We start from the raw sequence: 17,690 nt of genomic DNA on the forward strand, positions 1-17,690 counted from the left end.
GACGTGGGACATATTTAAAGCACCTCTGCTGCAGAGCAAGACAAAGCCCTGTCGTGGCCAGGGCAAGATGCTGCCCATGCGCTGCGGGAGCATCTCTCCTGCCCCCGCACAGCTCCTCCAGCTCTGCACAGCAGTGGGGATGAATTCAGCCCTTGGCATGGCGTGGATGCACTGCTGGAGATCTCAGTGGAACTCGTGGCTGTGTCAGTGCCGTCCCCTCTGGGCTGCCAAGCCAAGTCCTGCAAGAATATTGTGACTTTTCCCCAAAGCAGCATCTCTAATGGGGGATGCAAATGTGCTGAACATCCCCAGGGGCTTTCAGAGCCCTTGCATTACGTGTCTGGGTGCCATGCCAGCACCCAGGGAGCAGAGGGACTGGAGGGACGTACTCTTGTAGCTACAAGAAGACAGCCAAAGGTTTCTTTGTTTTAATTACAGTTTTTAATCGCCCCTGAACGGCTCCAGGCTGGAACACCATCTCCATGTAGGACACAGATGTGAGTGTGGGTTCGAGTGCTGTCATGATGCAGGATGCTACCCACGGCCTGAGCTGATAACAAGGATTAGCTGAGTTTGTCACCCAGCTCTGGGGACGGGGTGGGCAAGTGCTCAGTGGGGGCCAAGCCCCACCACTGGGGAGCGAGCAGAGCTGGGGCACAGAATACTGCTCCCCGCTGGGATTTCCATCACAACAAAGTGGGATTGGATTCCACTTCCCAGGCATGAATTGCTGAGGTCCTGCAGCATTCCCAAACCAGCACACCTGTAAAAAGTTTTGGGGGTAAACTCCATGCAGGGTTTAGGGATGATGGGAGAAAGCATCTCATCCTGAAATCCCTGGAAAACACTGGCTTGCCTGACAGGATCATGGCATGGGGACACACGCTGCTGGCACAGGGAAAGGGCTGCTGTTGTAGGGGTCTTGGTGGGACGATGGGGTCTCTGGTGCTGCTGGGAGGGACAGTTTTGGGTCTACCATGTCAGGCCACTCATCTTGCAGAGTAATAACAGTTCTTAGAGTGGAGCCAAGGCTCTTGCTTGGGGGAGAGCATCACGCCCTTCGTGCATCGCTTGCAGCAGCGCTGGCAGCTGCACAGGAGCACAGAGGGTCCCTGAAGGCTGTGCTCAAAGCTGGGCTGCGTCGTGTCCTTTATCATTGCTGTTCTCTGGTCTTGGTCCTGTGGGTGTCAGTTCAGCATCACTTGGAGAGGCTTTGGGAGTGATTATTTTTTGCCCCTGTGTGTCGTTTCCCCAGGCTTTGCAAGGAGAAGGAATTCAACTGCAAACCTAGATTAGGTGGTCCTGTCCCCTGGAAAGGATGCGCTGGGACCAGGGTGGGAGGAGGATGGCAGAGATGCGACGTTCCTCTGAAACAGAGCAGAAAAGAGGTCCTCCCTCATCCCCAGCTCCGTTGCTTTGCATCCCAGCTCCTTTGTCCTCTGTTCTTCTCCCAGCACTGGGTTTAAACACCCTGTGGGTCCCTTCTGGCTTTGCACATGCCTGTCTCAGGGCAGAGCCACGCAACCTCTCCCATTCCTCCCTGCCAAATTCCTCAGGGCATTGATCCACCTGCAGCCCTGGGGCTTGACCTGCACAAACCAACTTGGTTTCGTTCATCTCCAGGTCCCAGTAGCATTGTTACCCTGAGTACCCAGGCACATGTGTCCCATACCACCCACAGTTCTCTCAGTGCCCACGTCAGCAGGTTCTGCCCCCTCCTTAGGTAGCTGAGACATCGCAGGGGCTGATGCAGGTGGAGGAAGCAGCAAAACTGGGCAGTTCCTCGGTTAGATGGGCCAGAAATGCTGGTTTCAGAGGCAGATCTTGGAGGAAAGCCACTTGCGCATGTATGTGCAGCTATAGGTGCATCATTCAGACCTACCCCAGCATTTCTCTTTAGTACAAAACAGGCCTTTTCCAAAGTTTCAGGGCACCACGATTTTCCTGTGGCGTTTCCATGTGTGGCTCCAGCCACCTCTTTCTTCACTAATGAAATTCCCTGGCTAGTGCCTCTGGTGGGAAGATGCCACGCCAGCTGCCTGTGGGGAACACAGATATGCTGGAAGATGCTTGCTTGCAAGAAAGCCCACAGTCAGCTACGCTCTGCCTTGTCTGTTGGGTTGAGCTTCATGGTTAAAGTCAGCCCAGGAGCTGGAGGACCCAAAATATTCTGAAGCTCATGATGGTGCTGAAGCTCATGATGTCGTAGTAAGGCTCCCGAGCAGCCAAAAAGCCCCTTTTTATTCCAGAGCCCTTGTTTGATCTCAGAATTGACCCAGCAGTGGCAAGGCAGGAGCGGGATCCCCTGGGCTGTGCCTGGGCAGTGGGGGGATGTGCTGGTCTCCACGTGTGGATGGAGCTGAGTGCTCAGGCTGCAGGAGCTGAGGTTCCTCGTTTGCACTTTGGCTGTTCCTTTCCTGCTTTTGTTCTGCTGGAGTGATGATAGGGCTGTGGAGTGGGTACGGGGCTGAGTTTGAGGCTTGTTTTGTTTTTTGAGGTTCTTCTGGGTTCTGTGCTGAGAACTCAACAACCTTGAGGCTGTGGAGACGCCTGGGCACCCACAGCAGCTGCCAGCACCTTGAAACACCTTCCGTGGCCTTCGCTCAAGGGCAAGGCTTTATCTCGGGCTGGTCAGTGAGTGCTTAAATCCTTTCTGGCCCTTTGTGAGTAGAAAGCACTTACTCACGCTGCCCGCAGCCCTGGCCAGGTTTCTGCTGAGCTTGCAACACTCATACCCACTGCCAGTCCTGGGGTCTCGCTCAGCCTGCACCCCAAGCCCTCTCTCATGCCGTGGGATGTGCCTACATGGAGAAGGGCACGAGGGATGCCAGGAAAACACAGTTCAGCGTGGTTCAGAGCAGTTGTTGGGGAAGCGGTGTGTGCTGAGGGCTGTGGGTGAGCTCCTGCAGTGCTGCCCGGAGGGGACAGGGCTGGGCAGGGGCTGGGCAGGCAGCGATGCCATCTGCTTGCTGCCTGCTGTGCACATCTGGCAGCGAGCTCGGGGATGCCTCTCTGTCCCCTCCTGGGCACAGGCATCGCCTGAAGCAGAGCCAGGGGCCACCTTTCCCCCAGCGCAGTCCTGTGATGTCTAGAGAAATATGTTGTCCTGGATGTGGCCGTCTCTTCCCTGTGCCACTGGTGTGCTGATGCTGGGTTTCTGGGGCAGGACAGACCTGCCCAGAGCTAGAGCTGATGCCAGAGTGATGCATCTTCATTTATATTTGTTTTCTAGAGCTGGAACTCCCTAATCTTGGCTCTATCTTGCTCCTAAGCAGCGTGTTGCTTGAGGCAGCTTCTGCAAAGCTCTCTGCTCAGCCGTGCAGAGGGTGGGTGGCAGCCCAAGGGCAGGCTGGCCATGGGAGGGGGCTGATCAGCAGCTCTGGGTCAGGCTGTGCCCCCTCCATTTGCAAAGTACTAGTGCAGAAATGCTGTCATCTCCCCCAGCCACCTAGTGGGAGCAATTCTGATTGGGATGGATATTTATAAGGGTGACCACCTGGTAGAGGAATTTCTCAATTTCTTTACAGGCTGCATGTGGAAGGGGGCAGCTGGGACTGCCACAAGCCAAGGAGTGCCCAGCTCACAGCTTACCTGCATGAAATCTTTTTGCACGGGACTGTGTTCAGTGTCACATCCGTGCAGCGCCTGTCATTTGGGCAGGTGGATTTGTTGTCCCCACCAATTCCCTTCCACTGAGCGCTGAACTGAGAAAATATTCTCAAAAAGCTCTTTTGAGCTCAAAAAGCTCAAAAATCTGCTGCCTTCTGCTTCCAGGTGTGCTCCTGCAACAGGGTGCACGGGGGAAAAGCAAGGTGCAGCTTAGGGAGGGAGGCACGTGCTGCCAAGCATGGCTGCGTGAAGGTCCATCATGTGCACCCTGGCCTGCCTCCCCTTAAAATACAGCCTGGGATGCTCAGAAATGAGCTTGCGCTGCCGGAGGCAGCTCTGAGCCCAGATCTGCAGGTGCTGGAGGGGCTGGCGGAGGAGGTCCCCGCTCCATCAGTGCAAAAAGGGACTTTGCAGCTGCCTTGGGTGTGGGAAGGGCCGGGGGCGGATGGATGAAGCGCAGCGTGGTCCCCACAGCTGGCTGGCTCCCCGCGGGCACGCCACCAGTCCCTCCAGTGCCGCAGCCTCTCGGCTGCTCCTCTCCTCCCCACAGCCGGTGCTCTCGGAGGCTCCCCGGCTGCAGCAGCATCCTTGCGGCTCTGCCAGGACCCAGGTTTCAGCATGTGCTGGGGGAGAGTGGGGCTCAGTGCAAGGAAGGGGGGAAAGCGGGGTGCCAGCAGAGGGAGGAGGTGACCGCTTGGTGTTGGGTGCATGTGGGTGCATGAGTTTTTGCCACCCGAGGTGACTTTCCTTTCTGTCCCAGTTGTCTCTCAGCCCTGGGGACCTGGGTGACACGGGCTTTTCCCAGCCAGGGTGATGGGCTGCCTAGTGCTCAGGGAGGGTGCAGTGTTGTGCTTCCCTCTCTGTCCCATGGGTCCCAGCACCCTGCTGGCCCAAGGGGGGCGTGGGGAGGAGGAGGGCACCGCTGGGAGAGCAGCTCCTGCTGCAGCCTGTGGGTTATTTTCTGAGCCTCTGAGCTAGGAGATTATGCTCTGCTTGGTGAAACATTTCAGATTGGGCTTCATTTTGAAGGCCTTTTCATCTGAGGAACTGGACGTTGGTCCTTTGGGGTATGCTAGTCTTTGAGCTGAAAGAAATTGTGGGTTTTTTGTTTCTCTGGGGGTGGTTGCTTGTGCCCTGGGATCAGTCACCTCAAAGGCAGTGGGGCCATGGCAGTGCCATCGAGCTGCCCTGGGCTTGTCACTGCTTTACCTGTGCTGCTGTCCCTGCGTTGGCTCTGTGCCTGGCTGCTGCAGTGGGGCCGCTTGTACCGGCCTTGCTTCTCAGCAGGCATTGCTGGCCACCTCCCAGGGCAGCAACACGTTTGCTGAGGACATGAGTGACCCTGTGATCGAGGCAGTTCAGGGCAGCCCCTTCGTTGCCTTTTGCTGCACAGCAGCTGCTGCGGGACTGCCTGGGATGTGTGTGCACTAGAGCATCGCGGTCCATCACCAGCCAGTGCTCCCTGTGCTCGATTAATTAATCTAATTGCAGTTCAGAGCCCTATGTCCACATGCCGTTACAGTTTCTGCAGCCCCTCTCCATTCCCATTTTAAATCAGTGCACATTTAAAGCTGGGATGCTCCACCCCAGAGATAGTCCCATTTCCAAATGGGGTCAGGCACACCCGTGAGCAGAGAGGAGGGAAGGGGAGAGGAGGATGCTTCTCCAGGGCTGCCTTGGAAAATCTCCAGTGTGTTTGCCAGCTGCTGGCTCATGCCAACCCAGTTTTGCCCGTCAGGCTGTGAGATGTCATATCCCAAATGTGACATATGGAGCTTGAGCTCAAATTGTCTCTTTTCTGGGCTAAAGGATGAAACCCCCTCTTGAACAGTGCAGAAAGCACACAGGCACTGCATGGCTTTTCTTATTCACGTGGCTGATGGAGAGCAGCCACCTCTGTTTGCCTACTGTGTCCCTGTCCTGTCCCTCTCCGCTGCTGATGAGCATCCTGGAGACATCATAGGTGATGGTCTATGCTCTCCTTGCCCAAGGTCCATGGTGGCAGTTCCCTGCATCTCTGTCCTCACTCTTGTCCTCCCCTTGTCTTTTAGATGTCCTGCGGTAACCTGTCCCCCCACAGAAGGGTCTGCCTGCCTTAGCCAGCCTGTCCTCCCAGGCATCCTGCCAGCGATGGCCTTGGCGCCCCAGTGAAGGGTGAAAGGAAGAGGAGCGAGTCCCCCCAACACCGCCACATCCCCCAGGAGAGCCATGGAGGCCCCCCTGGACGTGCCTGTAGGGAACCTCATTGACTTTGATGCTGAAACACCCACCTGCATCCCCTCGGAGCCCTCCCCTCCCGCTGCTCCCAGTGGCAATGGGCACCTGGGGGACACAGGGGACATGGCTGGGGAAGAGAGTGATGCCACTGAGTCGGCGGACAGTGAGAATGACATGGGTGACTCTCCCAGGCACTGGGGTGGCTACCGCCGCTCCTCCTCCAACGAGTCCTTCTCCTCCAGCCAGAGCACTGAGTCAGCCCAGGACGAGGCGACGGCCGAGCGCCGGGAGTTCATGCGGCACTACGTGGAGAAGATCTTCACCGGGGGGTGAGTGAGCGGGGCCAGCAAGTGCTGCTGAGCCTGCTGCCAGGGGACATCCCGTGGGATGGGATCTGGCTGCTTTCCCACTCCGGGAGCATCGGTTTGTGTCCTTCCCCATGCTTGGCTAATGCAGCTTGTTGCTCCCGGCCATAACACGGCGTCAGAGCTAAGCGGGGCGATGTGGGCTCTGACTTATGCCCCTCTCTTGGGCATATCCCGGCTCACCTTTCACCCCCAGCTCCCCTCCCTTCTTTCTCTCCTTTCCCATGCAGGGGCTCACCATGCCGAGGGTCTCGCTGTGCTGAGGGTCTCCAGCTCCTCTCTCTTACTGGGCATCTCTGCTGATGCTCGTGCAAATGCCAGCAGCTCACACGTGCCCCAGGGCCCTGCAGCAGCCCCTGGCACTCCCCCCCTAGCCCTGCATCCCTCCCCCAGCTCCCATCGCTGAGGTCTCCGCAATGCTGTGGCTTGGCATGTCAAGCAGGATTGAGCAAACTGAGCGTGATGAGCAGCAACAGGGGCTGGTTTTGCTCTGGGGCAGAGCGCCTGTCTTTGGAGCTCAGTTTCTGCTCAGGCTGTCCTTGGCTCTTCCCTTCTCCCTCTGCCTTTGGTTCCCTGCCCCCCTCCCCTCCGGGAGGAACAAAAGAGCAGCGTAAGCCGTGAGCCGAGGGATGACAGAATGGATGCTCCCCTTCCCCTCTTGCTCTGCTCCCTCCCAGCATCACAGCACAGGGATGCTGCCACCGAGATGGATGACGTGGGTGAGCTGAGCCATGCTGGCTGGATGGGGGATGCTGGCCACATCTTCAGCTTTAACGATGTTTTTTTTCTTTTTCCACGTTTCAGAGAGGATTTGGACCAAGAAGAGAAGGCCAGGTTTGGCGAGCTCTGCAGCAGTGAGAACGGGAAGGGCAGGGAGTGGTTCGCAAGATATGTGAGCGCCCAGGTAAGGGGAGAGATGGGTGAAGGAGCAGTGATCTGGCACCAGGGGCTTTGAAACAGCCTGGGCAGGAGGCTCAGGCCAGGGGAATATAGAAATACCCCAAAGCAGTATTTTTGGAGGGCAGGAACTCAGGGAAAGGGAGGAACTTCAGTACAGGGAGATACAGAAGTGAATAAATGCACCTTGAGGCAGTTATGTGCATGCTTGTTGCAGTGTGCGGGAGAAGTCACCTCTTTTACCTATTGGCGCTCAGACATGCCCTATTCCCTAGAAAAACAATTCAGAGAGGCAAACCACTGTCTCCGAGAGGGAGGCCCAGCTGCCTGTGCTCTCTGCCCACCTCCTTGTGGCCAGGGGTCCTGGGGGGGCTGGAGTTGTTCTTGCTGCTTGCAGCAGCCAGCTGCTCCGCAGAGCTGTGCTAAACCCTGGGCTTTGTGCCTGCAGCGCTGCAACTCCAAGTGCGTCTCGGAGCAGACCTTCTACCGCCTGATGCAGTCGTTCGCCCTCGTGCTCTTTGAGTAAGTTGTGGCGGGGGGTGGTTCTGTGGCTTTGTTGCAGTCACCAGAAGCCCCTGAGATCAGAGCCATGGCTCAAGGAGGGGCAGCAACACGAGGTTGCTGTGGTTGCCATCGTTGGGTGCCTTCACCGAATCCTCCCTCCATGTCAGATGTCACCAGATGGATGACTTCAGCCCTGCCAAGAACCTCATGACCATGTGTTTCACCTACTACTACGTGGGTAAGAGTCACCTGCACCCTCGGGCTTTGCTTGTGCTGGAGACCAGTGGCGGTGTGCCCTGTGTGTGGGAAGGGTGACGGAGGGGTACCCAAGCTTGGCTTTTTCTGGCTGACTCCGATACTGAGCAGAAAAGAGCCTCCATGGCCAAGAAGCTGTGCAAACCTGTTGGAGACCCTCACTGGGGTGGCAGCTCACGCTGATGCTGGTTTGTCATTGCTTTTAGCCATTGATGTTTGTATGTGGCAATGCCCAGATGTTCCCTGACCCTGGGGATGCGATGTGAATGCCCCAGCCCAGAAGCACCTTGGCTTACTGCTGGGTGTGTGGTGGTCACTCCTCCACAGAGGACTGGATTTTCTATCCAAAATGGGGGGGGGGGGGGGGGGGGGCGGGGGAGGAGGATAAAGACCTACAGGAATTGGGATGGGATGGGGTCTGAGCCGTTTCCATTTGGCTCCTGGTCTCTGTGGTGCATCTTGTAGCTGGGAGCAAGTTCCCCAGGAACTGGCAGCACCCAGGACCCATGGGGCCAACTGAGCTCCTGATATGTTGCCTGCAGGCAAGCCCCACGCACTGCCCTTGGAGGCCAAGGAGAAGCCCATGGGCAGCATCGACTCATACTTGAAGTCGGCAAACAGCTGGCTGGCCGAGAAGAAGGACATCGCGGAGCGGCTGCTGAAAAACACATCGGCCAAGACGGAGAACGTCAAGGGCTTCTTTGGGGGCCTGGAAACCAAACTGAAGGGTCCTACCACCAAAAAGAGCGAGTGGGTACCACTCTGTTGGGTGGGCAGGGGGTGCTGAGGCAGGCACCCATAATGTGACTAAGCCAGAAACCTCCTGGGTGTAGGGTCACCAAGAGCCAGGGGTTATCATGACCATGGGAAGATGATCTCTAGCCTGGTCCCATGCTTCACATTTTGGTCACTGGGCATCTCATGGTCTGAGAGTCCCGTGTCCCTTAGGCATGGAGATACGCGGTTCCAGGAGATGGTGCTGTTGCTTTGTGGTCTTCTGCATCATCTCTGTGCTAGGTCCGACTGGGATGGACATCACAGTCTCTTAGCCACCTTTCTGGCCCCAGGGACGGTGGCATGGGAGCAGGGGTCTTTCAGATGAAGGTGCTCCCCTCACAAGGGGGGGCAGGGCTTTGCTGCATGGGCTGTCAGGGGGGGACAGGCTTTCTGGGAGCTGACACTGATTTCTGTGCCGCAGCGAAAGTGAGGACAAACCAAAGGAGAAGCTGAAGAAGACGGGTGAGTAGAGCCAGCATTGCTGAAGTAGGCATGGTCAAGGCATCCCTGGGGGGAAGGAGTGAGCATTGGAAGTGGTGCGAGATGGCCGGCATTGTCAGAGCTGTGGGGTGGTGAGAAGGGCAGGAAGGACCGATGCTGTCTCCTCTGAGCTCCTAGGGAAGTGCTCCAAAGGAGCCTTTAGCAGCTCCTTGCTTTGGAGCAGTCACAGCTCTTGTCTCACAAGGACATCTTGTGGCATCTTGTCCTCAGTGGCACAGGTTGCAGAGGTCTGGCCATCTACTACATCTGAGCCTTCATGTTGCACCAGTCTCCCTCCTGGTAGCTGTGTGTGTTACCAAACCAGCGGTCCCGTCCCTTGAGTATCCTCCTGGGACATCCATGCCTTGATGAGAGCTCATGTCTGCCCACAAAGGGCAGCCAAAGCTCCTCTTCTTGTTGCTGAGGGTGTGTCGGGTATGAGTATTTGGCTTGCAAACCTCACCATCGTGGCTGCTTGGATGCCAAGCTGGCAGGGGGACCCAAAGCCCACGCATGGGTGGGAAGGTGGGGGTCATCCAGACCTTGGCAGGTAACTGTGTGTCCCCGCAGTTTCTGTGCAGAGCCCAGAGGAGGAGAAGAAAGGAGAGAAGATCTACCTGTACATGCACCTCAAGCAGCAGCCGATCTGGTAAAGCCTGACTGGGGCGAGCGAGCTCCTGCCTGGCAGTGGCCTCCCTGGGGAGGGGATTTGTCCCTGCCCACACATTCCCCAGATGTCCGTGAGTGCTTTTGAGCTGCTGCTGCCCCTGTGGCAGCTGCACACATCCCTGGTGCTAGGGAGAGCCTGTTTGCAGCCACAAAAGGAGCTGGCCCAAAAATGGACCAAATCTGCCAGACTTGCTGAGCTCCTGGAATCCTCTCCCGGCCCCTGGGCGGTGGGTGAGCTTGGCCCTGGGAGGGCTTGGGGACAGGCTGGGGGAGATGGAAGTGGCTGTCCCCAGCGTCTCCCTCCCTCCCTGCAGGCACAACCTGCGGTTTTGGAACGCCGCCTTCTTCGATGCTGTGCACTGTGAGCGCAGGAAGCGGTCCCCCACCACCAGGTAGGACATGGGCCCGTGGGAAAAGGAGACGTTGTGTCCTCTCTAGCCCCCCGGTGTTCCCCCCGCTCCCGACGGCCCTAAGCATTACCGACTGCGGGGAAACCCTCTGCTTTCTGCCCCTGACTGCAAATCTTCTGGGGCCACTGGGCTGCGGGCCGATGAGGTCTGCATCCTCTTAGGGATTTGGGAGCACGAAGGTTCTCTTGCTCATTGTGCATCATGTTTTTTTGCAAGAGCTAAGCCCTGGGGGTGTGCCCAGAAAACCCAGCCAGGGTTCAGGCTGTTGGTGCTTAGTTTGCAAGCAGATGTGGGAAAAGATGCTTGGTGCAGCCCTTCAGGGAGGTGCAGCAGATGAGGAGGGGATGCCTGGAGTCCCGGCTGTCCGCGGGAGGGCCGTGGAAGTGCTGTCAGTGTAGCGTGGGGACTGACCCGAGCAGCCAGCAAGGACAAGAGCTGGAGACAGCAGCATGGCTAGTCCCAAGAGCTGGGAAATCAGGATAAACCCTGCAAAAGGAAGGGGCTGCTTGTTTTGGAGGGTGGCTGTGTACAGAGAGCATCTGGGTGCCTGGGCATGGGGGACCCCATGGGTGCAAGGCTGGGTGAGACCCTTGCCAGGCTCGTGCCCATCTCTTCCTGCACCACGGAGCTGCCACGAGGGCTCTGGCAATTCACTGCTCTCTCGACCGCAGTTTCACCCCTCCAAAGCCAGACCGTCCTGCTGCATCTGTGCAGTGCTTTAAGGGTTTGAGTTCTCGGGGTGAGAACTGTTCAGCTCGGAGCATTTGAACAGCCCCTTTTCCGAGCACTGACAGCACTTCTTGAAGCAACCAGCCTTCCCGCATCCTCCCCAAAACCTGAGCGCACACGCTGCAGCCCTGGCTCACACCCTGGGATGCTCTGCCAGGCTCAGTGCACCGATCAATGTCTGCCTTCTTCTTTATCGCTTTTCCCTTTTTCCAAGCAAGCCACTGAAAGGGCCTATTGAACAGCAGTGTAACCATAACTGCATTTGCTTTGATTAAGCCCCAAATTAGCAGCAGCAAATATCTCACAAGGACATACGCCACCAGCAGCTGCTCTCTGCTCCAAGTGCCTTTCTCAATTAATCTGATGGCTGAGTCTGCCTCCGCTGCAGAAGCAAGCCCGAATAATGAACGAGCTTCAGGAGCTGCAGCCTGGAGTACTCCGAGTATCTTACAGGGGGCTGGAAGGTGGTGGTGACCACCCCTTAGTCCTCTGGAGAGGATAACAGAAGCCACTGGGTGAACTGGGATGCTGCTTGCTGGACTGAGGATATTAAAATCCGTGGCAGGAGGAGCTGGCTGGTGAGGGCTGGCATCCCATGGGTGGGTTGGATACACCAGGGATGGTGCTTGGCCACGGCAGGTGTCCGGAGGGTCCATGGTGATGGGGCTGTGACCACCCCAGTGGGGTGGCCAGGGCAGCTGTGGGGCGGCCGGGCTGCGTCCTCCTGGGGCTGCACTGAGAGCTGGGGAGGGGTTTTTTTCTCCTCTTGGTGGGGAGGGCACGGGATGGGGGGAAGGAACCAGAACTAAATTCCTCTTTTTCTCTCTCTTTCCTCTCTCTGCCTCTAACAACCTTCCTCCATCTCTTCTTCTCTCCTTTCCCCTCCATCCCTCTATCTTGCATGATCTTTCACGCACCACTTTTGTCGGCCCTGTTTCTGCTGCCGCTCCAGAGGGAACACTGGGGAGGAAGAGGAGAAGAGGTGTGTCTGTCCCCGTACTTCAGTGCATTAGTGTCCAGAGGCCAATGTTCGCTTCAGGTCCAAATCCTGCCTGGGGAGGGGGGTAACAGGTTTCAGGGGGGCTCTGAAAGGCCCTTTCTCCACCCAGGAGGAACGGCTGTCGGAGGTTTGATTTCGTGTGCATGACCCTCTCAAAAGGGCCAGAAAGTGAGTGGGCTCCTCTTTAATGTGGCTTTTTAAAAAAGGAAACCTGACCGGTTTCCAGCTGTGATATTTTACTGTGGAAATCGGATGCCTAGCTGCTGGGGAAGCTGAGGACTTGTGCCAGGAACTGTTCCCTGGGCAGGTTTTGGAAATGAACCGAGTCTCTCCGTGGAGAAAGCATCCCCCTGTCCTGTCCTTCCCGCTTGCTCCCGGCTTCTGCTGCCACATAGAAGTGCTGAGTATCCTTTGCCAGCTGGAAAAAATGAACCTTCTTTTTTTTTTTAATGCACTCTTGTGCTGCCATCCCTAGATAAAAAGAAAAATGCAAATGCGGGCTGCATGTCACGATTGTGAACGTGTCCTTTGGGCTGCAAAGCTCAAAGCCAGCCACATCTACCTGTGCTCCGAGCTGGGATAGGGGCAGGGAGAGAGTCATTGCTCTCTTGCTGGAGCGTGGAATATTCGATCTTGGAGCAAATCACTCCAAGTGATGGCATTAGCAAGAGGATGAGGGTTCTTTGAAGGTGGGCAGTAAATCTTCCACGTGGCTAAAGCGTGCACCGGCAAATAGATAACTTAAATATTGCTCAGGCAGAGCATTGCTCAGGTTAGCTGGGCAGGGTGAAACGCTGTTGCTGAAAGATGAGTGATGCTGAGCGGCTGAAACCACGTCTCACTGGCACGGTTCTCCCAGTGCCCGGGGGCCATGGCAAGGCTTTCCTGGGTACACTGAAATACAGGCAAGGTGTTAGCCCAGCCCGTGGGGTTACGCACCGCTGTGCCTGCCCTGCCATGCTGGTATAAAGATTAAAGGGTTTGAGCAGAGCCACATGTGGGCTTTCCCCCTTCCCAGGCATGTTACTCGAGCTTAACAAGCCAGAAGCACGGCAAATTTTTCTTGGGCACTTTGATAATGGTTTTTCTTTCTCCTTCCTCTCTCAAAAACATAAAAAGGCAGGAAAAAAAGTGCTACAAACATGCTCCTTCTGTAAGTGGGCCATTGAGATCTGTGAAGTTTTGCTTCCAGTTTTCAAAGCCCCTTAATTTGATTCTTCTCCTTTCTTTTCAGCCTCCGGATTTGGATGTGGTTTTTATTTGCTAGTCATAAGCTTTATTTGGGAGAAATTACACCTTCTTTTTTTTTTTTTTTTTAATCCTTTTAAAATATACCATATTTTTCAGAGCCCTATATATAAATATAGGCAGCTCACCCCTGGAGACCTAAGGCTCGGCTCAGCAGCGTTCAGCTGCCCAGGCTGGGCTGAGTCGCTGAGGACTGGGTCCCCTCCATGGGGTCAGCCTGACTGAGCACCCATCCTCTTCCAGTTTCAGCAACACAGACGTGCACTGGGGCTCAGCTAACCTCACTGAATTTACCGTGAGACACCCTCCTCCCCAGCCACCCATTTCCACCTCCTCCCACCCTGCCTGGTGTGCCAGTGAGCTAGCACGAGCTGCAAGCATACCGTCCTCTCCTGGTGTTCTCCTCTTCCTTCTCCTCCATAGAGCTGTTTTTCTTCTGCCTATCCCTGTTTTTCCTTGCTTTTCCTCCTCTTACCCTTGGCTCTAACCTCACTTGACTTCTTCACGGGAGGGGGCTGGTTTCACCCTGGAGCTGTAGTTTCCCCGGCATGCATGCACCGAGCCCCCGGCTGCCAGCACAGTGTTGCACCTCCACAGTGACATTTCTGTGACACAGGCTTTATTCCCTAAGCCCCCCCGGGTGGGACACGGGGATGGGGACTCCTGCCACTGGCTAGAGCTGGCTGCAAACATCTAGAGCTTAAACCTCCCCTTCCTTTGAGGCAACACTGCAGCTGCGTTTGCTGCAGAGCCAGGGCATCCTCAGGGCAGCACTGTCATTTTGGTGTTTCGGCCCTGAGCGGGGCCATGGGGAGGGGGTACAGAAGCCCCTCGTGCTGTCGGAGGGGGAGGTGTGTTTGGGGAGCGGCTTGCTTGGGGAGCTGGAGCCCTGCTGCAGATGGGGGAGAGGTGCCTGGTACTCTCCTGGTACCCCTCCTAGGTTGGGGGGGCTTCAGCAGACCCCTGCTGGGACGGCCATCCCCAAGAGTGCAAACTCCCGCTGCTTCCCCGCTCACCCCCCTTGCCAAAGCAATGGCACCGAAGGTGAGAGACGCGAGCTCTGCGCTGGAGAGGCCAATGCTATTTCCTCGCTCTTAGCCAGGGCCTTCAGGAGAAAGCCAAGGTTGCAGAAGACTTTCTTGGGGCGTCTCTTGCTTTGCTCCAGGGCGAGAGATCTGCAGATGGATGTAGGTGTGCGAGCTGCTCCATGCTCCAGCACCGCACGTGCGCTGTGCGCTGGTCTCGGTGCCCTCCTGTCCTCTGGCAGCATGGCCTGGGGGAGGGGGGGGTGCAGGCAGGGGGTCCCTGAGTGACATCGGTGCCAGACAGGCTTGTGCCTTGCAGGGAGAAGTGGTGCCACATGACGCAGGAGGAGCGTGATGACAGCCTCCGCTTCAATGAGAACATCACCTTCGGGCAGCTGGGGTGAGCAGGGCGCGGGGGCCGTCCCTCCTGCAGGCAGGCTCCACACTGCATCCTTGCCAGCTGCTGGGGGGACACCTTCCAGATGTTCCCTCATGTGGGGACATCCCTTACAGTGCAGAGGATGCTTGATGTTTCTCCTTGGGGCCAGCTCCTGCCCGTTAAGTTGAAAATCTGGGCACCGCAGGGATCTAGCATGTTTTCCCACAGCTGAGCATCATCCCAGCACCCAGTACAAGGGGCTGCGGAGAGGAAGAGGAAGGTGGGGGGAGGAAAGGGCAGCCTGGCCCTTCCCTCACCAAGAGCTTCTCTGTCCTTCCTCAGCACATTCATTCACAACATGCTGGCGTTCGGCCTGAACAAGAAGCTCTGCAGTGACTTCCTGAAGAAGCAGGCGACCATCGGCAATTTGGATGAAGGTAGGGGGGAGCCCGGGGGATGCATGCCCCCTCCACAGGGTCCCAGAGGGATGGAGCCTGTCTGCCTGGCCAGGGTGCATCAGCACCCTCCCAGTGCCCTTTTCTCTCTCCTCTGCAGAGCAATACAAGCTGCTCAGCGACCATATCGAGCAGATGGCCACCGAATAGCTGCCTGGCCGGCATGCTGAAGTGAAAAGACGGCAGCCGGAGCAGGTGGGGAGGGGAAAGAAACCCACCACCGGGGCTACCTGAAACTGAAGTTGGGCTACTTAATCACACACACAAGCTGCAATAAAACCTGCATGATCGTTCACCAAACTTTAGAGCTGCACCAGGGCAGCTGTAGAAATAGGAGCCAAACAGCCTCCCCTTCCTCTCCAGACTATTCCGCATCGATTTTCAGAGTAGACAGTCCCAAAAGTGTATTTTGTCAGTTAAAAAAAAACAAAACACAAACCAAACAAAAAACAAGAGAAAAGCAAAAAGGGAATGACTGCTGCAGCCCCTAGGTGTGTTTATGAGAGCTGGATCACTGTGTCTCCAGACCCCTGGTGAAACACTACCTGTGGTCTTCAGTGTTTTGTAGCACAACGGCGGTGGGTGCGGAGCTGCCAAATGCATTTGCTGCTCGGTGCCTTTCTGGGGCTGCCATGGACAGTGGTAAATCTGGAGAATCCAAGGCTGCGAGCCTCTGGCTGCCTTTCCCTGCCGGCATCCTCTGGGTGAGCACAACAGAGGCTGGAGGTGGACCAGGGATGCGAGAGGTGATGGCAGGGACCACATCCAGCTGCTGGAGCCGCATCCAGCCACCGAGGAAAGCCACTGCCGGAGGAAGCAGCCAGTTCTGCCTCCAGTTTGACCTGTCTCTCTCCTTAGCCAGGCACTGGGCATTCACAGCATGTGGGTTTGTCCTGGCAATGCAGGACCCGGCTGCTGAGGATGGTGATGGGATGCAGTGGGTCAGTCTGGCAACAGGTTGGCTTGGGTTGTATATCCAGGCATGTCCCCACCGGCTGGGGACATGGGCAGTGTGGGGACTCACTGGAAGCAGAGAGGGGGCTGGTGAAGTGCTGCTACCTTCCTTGGTGTAAAGCTCCTTGAGAGCTGGAGGGAAATCCTTCTCTTGGGAAACCTTCCCTGAGCTGCCTGTGTGGTTTTGCACCTCTGGGCAGAGAGAAAACACAGTTTGCTCCATATCATTTGTGTGGATGAGCAGGAAAAAAAGCCATGGCCTTGGGCAGGATAGCTGGGAGAGGAGGCAGAGGAGCACCATGTAAAAGCATGTTGGAAGGAGGCAGCAAAGCAGCATCGAGGCAGATCCCCCTGCACCCACTCCCTGCTGCAGCAGCGTCGGGGCTTCCTGGGTTCCCGGGATTAGATTAACCGCCCTCCTTCCCCGGGCTGCACCCCACCGCCCTCTCCTTCCCCAGCCCCTCTGCTCCTGCTGATCATCAATCAAACCTGTAATAGCCCTGTCTGAAGTACATCTCCTGTTCCGCTCTAGTGATGGCAGCTACGCAGTATGCAGCGTATCTGGTTTTTCCCCATGGACCTTGGCACAGTGTTTGCAGAGAGGCTGGGGACACAGGGACATCGCCACTCCCCTCCGCAGGGCATGTCCCTGCTCTGAAGGGACCCAGTTGACTCTGCCCGTGGGGTCAGGAAAGCCCAGCCCCACACAGCCAAGGGTCCATCACTCAGTCTCACCCCCAAAACATTGTCCTGAAACATCAGTCCGGGTTTCCAGGGACCATCAGTCCATTATTCCCCATGCTGCCAGCTGTATCCTGTAAGATAAATAGCTAACAGGGTTTTTTCCATGTAGCTCTTAGTTTCTGGTGTCATTTGCTAGCATCAAAGTAATGCTTTTACCTAAGCTGGCCTTCCCTGTCTGCTGGAGCTGGGACTCTGCTCCATGCTGGGTCTCGTAGGAAGGATCGGATCCAGCACTGGCTTTGCCTTGGCCAGTCCCAAACCTGGGCAGAGTTACTGGAGAAAGGTTTTTGTCGGGGCGAGAGGCTGACGGAGGGGACTAACGTGCACTCCATCAGTGTCTCACCCTGACGAAAACCTTTCTGATGAAGAGGATGTGCTGGACCATGGGAATCTGGCAGCTCAATGCCAGGACCTGCACCCTGGAGCATCCCATCCCCGTGGCATCCCTGTCTCCACTCGGGTCTTTCCCAAATCCTGCTTTGTTTCTTTGTTATTATTTTTTTCCAACATAAGAAAAAGTTCAGCAGTGAAGTATATATTATTTGCATGTGTATTTTTCTAAAAAAAACCCAACTTAAAATATTAAAAAAAAAATATAATAAAAAATCTCCGTAAACCCTTCTTGATGGGACTGTGTGAAGGATGGGGTGAGAGAGAGAGATTGGAATAAATTGTCTTAAAAATTACTTTCTCGCTCAGCCTTTGTCATGTGCTTTAATGAGATGGATTGTCTCCGTGCTGCCTGCTTGGCCTCAGTGGTCCCTGGTGCCTTACCCAGCTCAGCCCCCGCCGGCTTCTCCCTTTTGATGGCCTACTTTTTTAATAGGGAAAAATTGATGCACCTTTTAAAGAAATGTTAGCATTTGCCCCGGAGCCAGCTAGACACACGAAGGAGATTTAATTTTTATTTTCTTTTCCCCTGTGCACTCAATCTCTGCCAGTTGCTGCTGATCTGACGACAGAGCCGGGATCC

The 17,690-nt window shown here is 56.1% G+C and overlaps 1 protein-coding gene across 10 annotated transcripts in view; it reads left to right on the forward strand.

Annotated features, from left to right (window-relative positions):
• KIAA0513 (KIAA0513 ortholog) overlaps positions 1 to 17,403 on the forward strand; it is a 28,448-nt gene extending 11,045 nt beyond the window's left edge. For 8 of the 10 annotated variants that reach the window (XM_037409294.1, XM_037409295.1, XM_037409289.1 and 5 more), the window contains 12 exons: positions 5,661 to 6,155; positions 6,996 to 7,095; positions 7,537 to 7,610; positions 7,760 to 7,830; positions 8,390 to 8,597; positions 9,046 to 9,086; positions 9,675 to 9,753; positions 10,088 to 10,165; positions 11,865 to 11,894; positions 14,505 to 14,585; positions 14,907 to 15,001; positions 15,120 to 17,403. In XM_037409294.1, the coding sequence (XP_037265191.1) occupies positions 5,818 to 6,155; positions 6,996 to 7,095; positions 7,537 to 7,610; positions 7,760 to 7,830; positions 8,390 to 8,597; positions 9,046 to 9,086; positions 9,675 to 9,753; positions 10,088 to 10,165; positions 11,865 to 11,894; positions 14,505 to 14,585; positions 14,907 to 15,001; positions 15,120 to 15,169 (1,245 nt within the window). In that variant the 5' untranslated portion in view covers positions 5,661 to 5,817 and the 3' untranslated portion in view covers positions 15,170 to 17,403. Of the gene's footprint in view, positions 1 to 438; positions 498 to 5,660; positions 6,156 to 6,995; positions 7,096 to 7,536; positions 7,611 to 7,759; positions 7,831 to 8,389; positions 8,598 to 9,045; positions 9,087 to 9,674; positions 9,754 to 10,087; positions 10,166 to 11,864; positions 11,895 to 14,504; positions 14,586 to 14,906; positions 15,002 to 15,119 lie in introns of all 10 variants that reach the window. The other 2 variants (XM_037409293.1, XM_037409297.1) reach the window with 2 other exon arrangements.
• The last annotated feature ends 287 nt before the right edge of the window (positions 17,404 to 17,690 follow it).

Source organism: Falco rusticolus, chromosome 15, assembly GCF_015220075.1.
Source record: "Falco rusticolus isolate bFalRus1 chromosome 15, bFalRus1.pri, whole genome shotgun sequence".
NCBI lineage: Eukaryota > Metazoa > Chordata > Aves > Falconiformes > Falconidae > Falco > Falco rusticolus.